This window comes from Chanos chanos, chromosome 6 (assembly GCF_902362185.1).
Source record: "Chanos chanos chromosome 6, fChaCha1.1, whole genome shotgun sequence".
NCBI classification, from domain to species: domain Eukaryota; kingdom Metazoa; phylum Chordata; class Actinopteri; order Gonorynchiformes; family Chanidae; genus Chanos; species Chanos chanos.
The window spans coordinates 6,473,041-6,485,198 of record NC_044500.1 but is presented as its reverse complement, the minus strand read 5'-3'; the positions used below and the strand labels follow the sequence as shown (position 1 = coordinate 6,485,198).

General features: G+C 46.5%; 2 protein-coding genes across 2 annotated transcripts in view; one reads left to right on the top strand and one right to left on the bottom strand.

The window, feature by feature from the left end:
* The first annotated feature begins 2,317 nt into the window (after window positions 1-2,317).
* On the top strand, window positions 2,318-3,424 carry her13 (hairy-related 13). The gene is made up of 4 exons (XM_030778793.1): window positions 2,318-2,404; window positions 2,495-2,581; window positions 2,793-2,868; window positions 2,982-3,424. The coding sequence occupies exons 1-4, from the start codon at window positions 2,324-2,326 to the stop codon at window positions 3,422-3,424; spliced, it is 687 nt and encodes a 228-aa protein (XP_030634653.1). The 5' UTR covers window positions 2,318-2,323.
* A 4,140-nt stretch (window positions 3,425-7,564) lies between these two features.
* The window catches only part of LOC115815751 (period circadian protein homolog 2), a 22,645-nt gene continuing 18,051 nt past the window's right edge, over window positions 7,565-12,158 (bottom strand). The window contains exons 18-23 of the mRNA XM_030778750.1: window positions 11,722-11,964; window positions 10,391-11,424; window positions 10,053-10,212; window positions 9,686-9,866; window positions 9,413-9,563; window positions 7,565-9,257 (exon numbers count right to left, since the gene is read on the bottom strand). Of these exons, the coding sequence (XP_030634610.1) occupies window positions 9,093-9,257; window positions 9,413-9,563; window positions 9,686-9,866; window positions 10,053-10,212; window positions 10,391-11,424; window positions 11,722-11,964 (1,934 nt within the window). The 3' untranslated portion in view covers window positions 7,565-9,092. The remainder of the gene's footprint in view (window positions 9,258-9,412; window positions 9,564-9,685; window positions 9,867-10,052; window positions 10,213-10,390; window positions 11,425-11,721; window positions 11,965-12,158) is intronic.

The following is a 12,158-nucleotide window of genomic DNA, read 5'->3' as shown; positions in this document are numbered from 1 at the left end:
TTTTGAAACTCAAACACCTTCAAAGTGTCACCGTCCTTTGTTTAGAGTTTTTGCTTTGGTTTAGACTAATACCTTCCTTAAAGTTTATGCATTCAACCCCTTCTTTCCTTTCGCTTAGGTTCTTCCAGTCTTTAAAAAAAAGACTATCGACCATAAACTACAGTTTGGCTGTCTTAAACTCTCACCTAAACATAAACTGCTTGAGCAGGGTTCAGTCCTCAATCTTACAATGTCTTCACTGTACTTAACTACGATTAAATTCACTACAAGTATGCGTCAAAGACAGACACGGTCTTTGTTAAACATTCAATGACCAAATTTAGAGCGTGCAGTCCTCCTTCGAGGTGTTCCAGATTTTAGTGTAAATATCATCTCTAGCCAAAAGAACTTGCAATCGTTTTTTTTTTATTTGTCGCAAGTACGGTTTAAAAAAAACGGAATTTAAAGAAAACTTTGGATGAACATTTGTCCTATTTTCAGAGAGTAGTTCTCGTAACAATTCGAAGAACAAACAACAGAACACTGAGACTGAAATGAAAGCTCATGAACTGCAGGCTCATGAACCACACAGACAAAAGACGACCGCTGCCAGCTGCTCTCATGCGCGCGCCCAGCTATTAAGGAGATAGAGAGGCCGGAGCAGGGAGGGGAATGAGGGAACTGGGGGCGGCGGAGCGCTCGAGTGAGTCGTGGGGGGTGGCATGCTGCCAAAAAGCATGTTCTACTTCAAAGCGCATATACAGACACGCCACAAAAACATACTTCCACGCAATCCAAAGATAAACTGATGTAACCTATGAAACGCGAGTCAAATCCTGACCAGAAACAGTTTTCATGAAAGCCTTTACCCAATTACAGGTCGCCTCTGAGCAACTCGTTTGGAGAACGAACACAATCGTCCTTTCATTCTCTTCATCTGCATAACAATGCACTACTAAAAAACAAAACACACACGCAACATGCCCTCAGAACAACATAAACAAGCAGACAACTGGGTCCAAAAACAGGACATATACAATGTAAAGAAAACACACACACACACACACACACACACGCACATTCACAAACTGTTCTTTTGCTCATTTACGGAGAAGTCCTAACTTGCCTTGGGTTGGAAAATGTACTGTATTTCTCAAGGTCATTGATGGCGTGACATTTCCACTCATCCTCCGGTTTTTGAGGAGTTGGCTAGTAGCCTGCTACACCGTGTTTGGGTGTAGAGAATGGTTAAAAGGCTGTGATTGTTCTTCTGTAGCACTTTAAGAGCGCACACTCACACAAATCACAAATCTCCAGCCAGCGGAGGCCACTCGGGCGCCGGCCGAACACCTGTCGCTTTCTAAGGGTTAGAGCCCCTCTTCCCCCCGGTCTATTCTACTTGGCTTGAGCTGCCGCCTGCAGCTGCCAACTGTCGGCATCGCGTTACATCCGCGACCCCGCGCACAAGAACACTCTCAGAGTCACGCACAACAGAATTCTAAAAACTGGAGTGGCAATGTTAAAAAAAAAAAAAAGAACGATAGGAACTTAAAGGGGAAAGGCACTTTTAAGCCATAAAGTAATCATGAAAATAGAATCAGTGCAAGGTACTGCAAAACAGTATTGCATTTCTTTGTCTCGCACCTGTTGTGATTGTGCAGACCTCTTGAATCTGTATGGATTTCTATTTAAGTGACAATTTGTCCATTTAGTATAGCAGATAACACAGATGCATTCGTCTTCTACCCCTAATTTGTGTAAATAAGATCATTATGGCATCATACATGTCAAACTATACTAATATTTAACACTACTGCATTACTGCTACAGGGATGTTACCGCTTAATGAGTGGGGGGGGGGGGGGGGGGGGGGGGGGGGGGGGGGGGGGGGGGGGGGGGGGGGGGGGGGGGGGGGGGGGGGGGGGGGGGGGGGGGGGGGGGGGGGGGGGGGGGGGGTGGGGGGGGGGGGGGGGGGGGGGGGGGGGGGGGGGGGGAAGGTACAAAGCATGAACCAAAAAACTATGTCTCACTGTGCTTGCTCCGCCTGAATATTGCGCACTCCGTCCCAAGTATACGTGAGACAAAAGAGCGTGCGTTGATTGGCCAGGCGAGCAGCGCTCTGTTGTGCTCAGGCTGGTGCACGCGGACCTTTGATTTCATATGTAAATAAGGGGGTATAAAAGCTGACTGAAGACCGATACGGATCAACAGTAATTTTTGACTTGGATTACACAGCACAGCAACACAATCATACAACAGAATCAACAACGCTTTTTCCTTCGCAGACCAGCAGGCTTAAGGAACCGAACGGTTCCGAAGCGTGGATTACTGACCGAGCCCTGCAATGGCACCAGTGGCTCGTCCCTCTAAAAACGGTTTCGGCGCTGAGGAAGATGACTACTATGGCATCAAAGGCGACAGAAAGGTATCGATATCGCTTATTTAAAAAAAAATTCAGCAAGTAATCTACAGCCAGTGGGCTATTTTGGAAGACAATGTGTGCTCTGTCTTACAGACGAGGAAGCCGTTGGTGGAAAAGAAGAGACGAGCGCGCATCAATGAGAGTCTGCAAGAGCTCCGGGCTTTACTAGCAGATACAGACGTGAGTACACCCCCGTCCACACCTGGAGCTTAGGTGTGTCAATGTGATGTGAGGTTTATTGGTTTGGATGTTGAACGGATAAATAAGTAAACAGATAGATAGATAGATAGATAGATAGATAGATAGATAGATAGATAGATAGATAGATAGATAGATAGATAGACAGATAGATAGAAGCACTGACAACACTTACCTCTTCACACAGTTGCAGTCTAAGATGGAAAACGCAGAGGTTCTCGAGTTGACGGTTAAACGGGTGGAGAACATCCTACGGAACCGTTCGCATGGTAAGTCTCTTAACCACACATCCGTTGAACACTGCTGGAGTGGCGAATTAGTTAGCAGGGATATACAGCCCTGTACTGTGAATCATTTTCCTCTTCTTTGTGTCATTTTACAGAGGCCGACACCATGAATCGCGAGGCCAGCGAGAGATTTGCGGCAGGCTATATCCAGTGTATGCATGAGGTGCACACGTTCGTGTCTACATGCCCAGGTATTGACGCAACCGTGGCCGCAGAGTTGCTTAATCACCTGCTGGAATGCATGCCGTTAAACGAAGACCATCTGCAGGACGTCATTCTGGACCTAATGTCGGATGCCCCTACCTCCACCGGAGCATGGCCGACCGGAGAGGCCCTTAGCCCGACTCTAGGCTCTCCAGGAGGCCGCAGCGTGTCCAGCTTGTCCTCAGCACTGTCCCCGACACCCTCCACTACATCTAGTGAAGATCTCTGCTCAGACCTGGAGGAGATTGAGCACGACCCGGGCACTGGCCCCGTCGAACGAGGACAGAATACAGCAACCATCACCTATTCAAAGTCCATGTGGAGACCGTGGTAAGGTCAAGTCCACGGCTGTGTAAATACGATGTGTTTTTTTTTTCAACTCCCGCAGTAATGATCAGCCCGACGACAACGTACACAACCCTTAAGCGGAATAAACAGAGGATATTTTCGTAAAGTGGAGTGGTGAACTGTGCACTGGTTTTTTTTTACTTTGAGGAGCTCGGTTTGGACACAAGGCCATATAGTGTGCTACGGACAGCACTGCTGGATCAGCTCCGATGTGGAGCCGTTTTTTTTTTTTTTTACCTGGATAATGAACACTCATTTTATTCCGAAACAGATGTAGCTGTATGTAGCTTAAAAGAAACTGGGGACTTCCATTCAAAGCTCTTGTAGAAATACTTTGGACAATACCTTAAACTGAATTTTATATTATTACTGCGATGAAACCAACGTTTTTGTTTTTTTTTAAATGTCTTGTGACTTTCGTATATTTGGTGTTAGTGCCGAGGCATAGTAAGACCACCTAGGCTCGTCCATAGAGATGACACGTGTGTGTGTGTGTGTGTTGGTGTAGAGACATTGATTTGGAACACAGATCGTCAAAATCTGTTGGAACCGTCTGTTTTCGTAACTGTGATTTTATAAATAATAATAAAGTAATTTAATCGGAAAGACATTGACTGACGTTTATGCTTTCGTATACGCGAAGCAGGTGGCTACAACGACACTGTAAGCGTGGACTTGGGCTGTGTTTTCCTTTTTACAACAAAAAAAGTCATTAGGTTTTATATTATATCCACCATGTGGAGCAACTTTTTTTCTTACTCTTAGATAATGGACGTTGCAATCACTATACCGTCTTAAGTATTATGTCCTTTAGACAAAACAGGATCTAGGATATTCATGTTACGATAGATTATGTGTTGAATGGTGGTAGGTATGATTATTCCGTTATGAAACAAACTAAGGGGATCATTCATATAATCCTCACTTACACAGTCTGAAATTTCAGTCGGCTACTAAATGTCCAACATCAAAGCAACCATCCATTTGATATATTCTGGCTCACTGTAAAAACCATTGGATTGACCCGATTAGAATTTGCCAGATTTGACGCTAGACATTTGTAACAGACAATGTTTGAGGTCATAAACTCATTCATTTTCGAAAATCAAGAGAATTACGCTGTAATTGTTTTCCATTGTAAATGATGTATGTGACGGCGTTGAAAATTTCTGACTGATGTCACCAAATATGATGGGATTCACTTCTTTGAAGGTGCACACACAGAGGTGAGAGAGACTTAGAGTCCAACAGAATTCCAACAGTGCAAAGAAACACAATCGAGGCAGACCGCGCACTGAGTGACTCTCCAAGACATGAAAGCCCTTTCTTCGCCTGTGGCGCCGGATTCTGCCTGTGGCGCGTTCTGCCCGAGAATCACACCTACGATGGCTCCAGCTCGGGAAGGTGTGACTGGCGACACATTTGGTGTCACCGCGGCTGTGCACAAATTCATGTTACACCCTGTCCGTGGTCTTACAAGGGAGAGTACAAAGACATGGAGACTGCTGCACACTGGGGCAAGAAATTCCTTCGGGCCATTGATAATCCGTGGAGTTTTCTCTTATTATCGTTTAGAGTTCAGAAAACGGTCTTCAGGGCCCTACGGATGGATTATCAATGTTTAAGATTATTCGGTGTAGATCAGGTCGTCCTTTGCGTTGTGGGCAAAGGTCACGGGACTGATTTTGTCACCGGAGGAATCCCTGGAGAACTTTCGAATCACTTGAGCGGTTTAACTTTAAACAACTTTGCATCTGAGACACTGAGATTTAATCAGAGAGAACAAAATTAGAGCATCTTAACTTTTTAAGAAAATACACATTCGCAGACAGTTATCAGAGGTTTTTTTTTTTTTAATGAGGCGAGAGTGAGTGAGGCCGATTAGCGCACACTGTAGCCTGTAAGAGAGAGGGGGTCTCGTAGCTTTTCGCACCTCCATCACAAATTGGACAAGGTGTGAACAGCGAGATCGAGAAACCGAGACGGAAACCGGGATCAAAGTGGAAGGGTGTGACATTGCCTGTTGAAAGGGGAAAGAGAGCGAGGGTGTCGTTTGAACTGCAACTTTATCCGGTTGAAGTGACAGGATGTCTGTAGACTTTCACAGACCAAAACGCGCGTCATCTTTCCGCTGTTCGGCGAACAGATTGTAGAAAAAGCCACACACACACACACTTTGAGTCTAGTCACATTAACTACATCCCTTCTAGTTTATGTAGGTAAACATCCCATAACGGCATCGTCAGGAGTTACAGTACAATGCAGTTAAAGTAAAATAATCCAAGAGGCCTATACCTTTTGCGTTTATTGCGCGATAGGATAGTAACAGGCTACAGGGGCGTATAATGTAGGTAGTCAGTGTATATTATCTAGTCACTGTACATTATCCGGAGTTTTAATTCCATATTCTTAACCATAGTACAGACTTATTGTCTGGTCTGGTTTAGACTTTCAAATCGGCGCAAACGGTAGAAGCAAGACTTTAGACACCGTTTGTCGTTGCTGTGCTTGAGACGTCTGCTGAATTTATTCTTAAAAAATGTGGATCGTGACATCCCGGGGTTAAGGGTCACCAGTGTAAGAAAGATAGAGAACTCAAACGGTTGGCTGGCAAGAGCATATGGCAGCGAAAGAGATCCCCAGGGATCCCGTTCTGTGAAGCGAGAGCCGACTGTCCGACGCGAGAGAGAGAGAGAGAGAGAGAGAGAGAGAGAGTGAGTTAGGAGGGGGTGTACTGCGACCAATATTTACTTCGACCCCCTCTAATTAATGAACCAAATTTAAGTCATTCCCATAACTGCAACCCAAAGAAACAGAAGGGAATCTACTTTATACTAGTTAACAGTTCACGGTGGGTTGCTTGCACTTTTTTTCCACCCCTGGTTTGATATTCTGCTGAGCCGACAGTGTCACTGCTGACCCAATTTTGAAGCCATGGTCGGGCGAGCGGCGTTGGCCAAAGTAGATAATGCGTTTGGTGAACTTGCATTGGGGACCAAAACTGGGCGTGAGCTTTATTATGTGAAAATAAGATAAGTACTGTGTGAAACACGACTCGCCCTGTGGACAACATGCCCTGAAGTGTCTTCTTATTAAGCAGCGTTCTAGGTTGAGCTTCGTTTGAGTCATAAACAAATAGTTGAGATTCCGGGTGATGACGTACCCTCCTCCGCCCCCTACCCCCTATTTAGTTCCTCGGAATGTTTCGACACAACACTGTCTAGACGTAGTGGCCCCTGGTGGTCACTCAATGCATTGCCGTGGATGAGAGAAGCAACAATAGCGCGCTTATCGTACTGGAGAAAGCTAAAGCCAGTCTTTAACCGCCGTCTAACTGCGAATTTTACTTCTTACCAGGGATCGAGTTACGGGGTGGTATGACCCCCTAATTAAGACTTGGACCATATATATAGCCCTGGAGAAAAAGTTGACCCCCCCCCCCCCCCACACCCACCTCGACTGTCATTGTATAATTCGCACTCTGGTTCTTAGGATCATTCTTATAGTCTCAACTGAAAAGCCTGAAGTCAAACAAGGAGTTTTATGCTCATTTTATTAAAATAGAGGCATAATGACAGCAACACATACAGACAGTTTTCTACAAAAAAACAAAAACAAAAAACAAAAGAAAAAGAAAAACTAAAACGCACTAAAAAGTGTGTGTCAACACACTCAAACATGTTGATCAAATAAATTGAAAAAATAATATATATTTATATATATAAAGAGAGAGAGAGAGAGAGAGAGAGAGAGAGAGAGACATCACCGTCATTTAACCAACAATTTCAGGATGCTGGCACAGTGTGATTTTAATTCTGAAAAAAAAAAAATACATCGTCTTTTGTTTATCACAGCAAGAGACTGAGAAAGACTTAAAAACGTATTTTTTTTACTTTATGTTCTTCAAAACCCCCCCAAAAAGGTCGACGGTGAACATTTCTGCTGTTGTTTTACCACACTACCAAAAAACACCTCAATACAGCGCTCGCTCGGGCGGGGCGGGGCGGGACGGGACGGGACAGAGGGGCAGTGTGTGTGCGCTGTTCTAGAGTGACAAAGATGAACAGCATAGGGCAGTATGGTTTTTTTTGTTTTTGTTTTTTTTTTCATTTCCAGTGGATATCAGGATTGCTGTGAAAAAAAAGAAAGAAAGAAAAAAAAAAGGACGCAACCACAGGGGGGAAAAGATGGCTGACACGCGCGGTTAAATAACATTACGGCTCGTGTTCTGAACTCTCGGGATAGGGAATGAACAGAGAGTGAAACGTTGCATCTTGGTTGGCCTGAATACTGATTGAGCTTCGACATAAAGAAATAAATAAAGATAGAGAGAAACAAGCAAACAAAACAAAAGAAAGAAAGAAACAAACAAACAAAAAAAACACCATAGGTTTATTGGTCCATTTTCATCTGAGCCAAGCTAACAGAGGGAAATAAAAAGGTAAAAAAAAAAACAAATAAAAAACAAAAAACAAATGGCAGTCACAGACTCATCATAAAATGTTCTTTGAATTCCTGGCATCCATGGTGAGTTGTGCCTCGATGTCCTTGGTGCTGGTTTTTATGACTTCATAAATTTCCTGTGTGTGTAGTTTAAACTGGCTGCCACTGGTCTCCAGTATGCTGGTGGTACTGGCTGTTTATACTGGTCCGCTGGTCCCCATATCCAGACTATGCTGGTCTTGCTTTCGCATTGTGGTTTTCTTAGTTATGAATGGGATCCAGTATACTTGCTATGCTGGTATCTGTCCTTGCACTGGTCTGTGTTTACAATAGGGTGTGGCTTGCCTCCATGGGGTACTGCGGCATCCAAACATGCAGTTTTAAAGATACTGCTTTGAAAGCTGTTTTAAAGTCTACTTTTTCAGACTTATACTTGGTATAAGTGTGTGTCAGGTGTTTGTAAGTGCTCTTTTGAATACTACATTGTTTTTCAAGTGCTTTCTCAGAGTGTTTTTCTCTGCTATCTCGTGAAAGGAAACTGCTGGGCACTGTTTCTTTCTTTTCTTTTCTTTTTTTTTTTTATCTCAGTTTTAAATCCCTAAAAAACTCGCACCGGTTCAGTTTTTACAGTGAGAGGCGGGAACCGAGGCATGTCTCAATGACCTGAACCATCGCTGGTTTCAGCACAAAGTGACCAGAAAAAAAAAACAACCCCAGAAATGAAGCATTAATAAAATAAAACTGTGCAGACTGAGCAGGGCTCAGGTCGAGTCTTGGTCAGTTTAACTGACCATTTGTATGCAATCATCTTTGAAGAGATAAAGCATTGGGACGATTGTCAGTGGCCCTTATGCTGATTGGCTGATTTCAGATGAACAGGTCAGTGTGCCCACCAATCAGTTTCTCAGATACCACTTGGAGGTCTTTAAATGCTGACGTACACAGCACCACCTTTGTAACACCGACTGGTACACGCACACGCACACGCGCACACGCGCACACGCACGCACACACGCACACACGCACACACACACACAAATACATCTTGGGACTGATCAGAGGATAGAAAAAAAAAAAACAAGTCATATGAAGTTGTGTGAAAATTGTTCATGTTCTCAGCGTGCGTGCATGTGTGTGTGTGCATGTGTGTGTTTTGGTGTGATGTCTGTCAAATGTTCTGTCACTCTTTGATGACAAAACGTGGACTGATATCAAAGTTGCTGGGATACAGGCTCTGGACAGAGTGGCTCCTCTTCTTCCTGTATTTGAGACACGCCCCCTTCCTGTCCCTCCTCTCCTCCCAGAATATTCAGATTCATTTCAGTTAAGTCCTCCTCCAGCGGAGCGCTGGCGTTGTCTTCACAGTACACGCACTCCTACACGCACACAAACACAACAGACATCGGCGTAATTAGTTTTGCAAATTTTTTAACATAGTGTTCAATGTCTCGCCCCTTTCTACCCTTCTCATTTGACATACGTCACACTCACACACACACACACACACACACACACACACACACACACACACCTTGACGTTGATAGCTTTGGGGAGGCCTCCTCTTCTCATCCAGGGGTGCTGTTCGATCAGTTCTCTGCGCTGGTCCGACGTGAATTTCGGCTGGGTCTTCTGCATGCGGCGCAATCGCTCCCGATCCTCACGGAGAACCTTATCCATGTCTCTGCACCGACAGTCATCATAACATAAGCGATAACTATTCACAACATTACTACATCACGTACACGTCTTGTCACTAGTTTTGTGTCAGTCTTGTCCTGATTGGAGGATCGAGCTGTCACTCACCGTGAGGGCACCTGATAGGTCATCATGACGTTGTCGTCAGCGTTGGCCATAAGGAGCCACAGCGGTTCCTGCAGGACATACTTAATGAAGTTCCGCTCATCGCCCTGCCCCGCCCCTTTTGCTTTCAGGTCGTTCTCTAACGAATCGATGCTGCCAAAGTATTTGCTGGTGTTACTGCTTCCTGTAATGGCCGAACAGGAAACGGACAGGATTTTAGCCAAGTGTGTGAAAGTTACCAGTGCCAGTGAGGTCTGTAATCCATAACCCTAAAAGACTATTTGTGGGAGGGGCTTAGTGAGGTGTTTAAATAGTCATTTGACTGTTTACATCTTTGTTTGTTTGATTGTTTGTTTGTTTGTTTGTTTACCGGCTCCGCTGGGGGAGGTGTGGCAGCCGTTGCTGGCTGATCCCGTCGATGCGGAGGTGGCAGAGCCAGTCCCGGAATGAGAGTCCTCCGGCAGCAAATCCAGCAGATCGCTGGAAGAAGAATGCCCATCGCTATGGCCACCATCACCCTGGCAACACACCTGGGGGGGGGGAAAAAACCCAGGCGGCAGTCCATCCACAAATGTCAGAATGATGCATTTATAGACAAACATACAAATATATGTACACGATAACCCAGAAACCTACACAGACACCCCTATCCACACACACACACACACACACACACACACACACACACAGTTTTCTGTGCATAACTACCTGTTGTAAGTCTCCCAGTGCAGTACTGGCATTGTTGTTGGCTGTGTTGATCTTGTCCTGTGAAGAGCTGCAGTTCCCCTGAGGTGCTGGTGGGGGCGCTGTACTATGCAGTTCCTGCTTGTCCTCGAGCTGCAGTAAGTCCAGCTGCAGGGGCGAACTGCAGCCCGACTCAAACAGGGGCGGAGACGGGGCCGGAGGCGAGGGGGAGCCGAGCTCCGCGCGGTCTGGAGGGGCGGGTTTGGGGTCAGAGGTCATTCTGTACGGGAACGGGGTCTGGGGTACAAACTGGGACTGAACCGGGAGCGAGGGCTGAGTAGTGAAGGTCGGCTGGGGCTGTAGGGAGGGCTGGGCGGTGAAGCCCTGCTGTGGCTGGAGGGGAGCCTGGGTAGTGAACGTCGGTTGCGTTTGAAACGGTGGCTGCGTAGTGAACGTCGGTTGCGTTTGAAACGTAGTGTAGGTGGGCTGGGTTTGGAAAGCCTGCTGAGGGACCAGGCCCTGCGGGGGCTGAAAGGGCTGCTGGGTGGGGAAACCCAGGGGGGGCTGAAAGGGCTGCTGGGTACCATACGCAGACTGAGGTTCAGTGTAGTACGGAGGACGGGGTACGCCGCTAAACTGAGGGAACACGTAATTGGGCAAAACGAACGCCACAACCGGGGTGACCAATGGGGCGGGGAACGGAGGGCCGGTGGGCGGAGCCTGAGCGTTAGGGCCCTCCCCGAAGCCTCCCGATAGGTTGGGGTCGGCTCCGGCGGACGGCGCGGGGCCAGGAGGAGGTGCGGGCGGGTACATGGGGTACCCAGGCACCATAGCGGGGAACGGGACCGAGAAGGCAGACTGCGACGCTTCCGACGGGGACCATGACGTTTGGTTCAGCCCCTGGAGGGGAGGTCGGGGCCTATGCTGAGAGACGGCGCTGTCCGACGAATCGGGCTTCTTCACGCGAGGCTTCTTTGACTTCTTGGTACGCCCGGTCTTCTTCGCGGTCGTCGGGGGAGGTTCCGCACCGGACACACCTGGCTTCGTTATCCGAAGTCCTAGCACCCATTATAAAACACAGAGAGCAAAACTGAGAATATGGTTGCGATAGATAGATAGCTAGATAGATAGATAGATAGATAAATAGGTAGATAGTTATATAGATAGATAGACAGATAGATAGATAGATAGATAGATAGACAGATAGACAAACAGACAGATAGATAGACAGACAGACAGACAGACATACAGACAGACAGACAGACAGATAGATAGATAGATAGATAGATAGGTGCTAGTGCTAGGGAAGTGTCCATCTTCTTGTTTTAGGTGTTTGAGATACTGTGTGTTTTTACCCTCTGTGCTGAGTTGTCCTCGGTTTCGCTCAGCGTTGGGAGAGCGGTTGTTCTGGAAGGTTCTGCTGCGAGGCAGATCCCTGCAGCGGCTTAGGAAAGCTTGCTCCTCCTTTTGCGTGTGTGCGGCCAGCACTTGCTTGGTCAGCCCCAGCTTCCTATAGGCTCCCTGCTCTGCAGTGGGCGGGGACACCACGCTGACTGGCGGCTGGGCGACGGGACTCTCTGTTAACTCCTCAATGATCTCTGCAGGTATCAGCGACAGGGGAAAAAAAAATAGGTCAGGAGAAAGGAACTCTTTCAGTGATTTGCTTTTCTGTTTCTTTCACGGAGAGTGTGGATGTGCTGCAACCCTGGAAGTTACTTCTGTCTCCAATTATTCTTAGATTTTTTTATAGTATCTCTGTATACGTGATTTGTGTGTGCGTGTGTGTGCGCGC

Coding starts and splice junctions, on each gene's coding strand:
- her13 (XM_030778793.1), top strand. CDS start 2,324: ATGGCACCAGTGGCTCGTCCCTCTAAAAACGGTTTCGGCGCTGAGGAA. Junction 2,582..2,792: donor CTTTACTAGCAGATACAGAC/GTGAGTACACCC, acceptor ACACAGTTGCAG/TCTAAGATGGAAAACGCAGA. Junction 2,869..2,981: donor CCTACGGAACCGTTCGCATG/GTAAGTCTCTTA, acceptor GTCATTTTACAG/AGGCCGACACCATGAATCGC.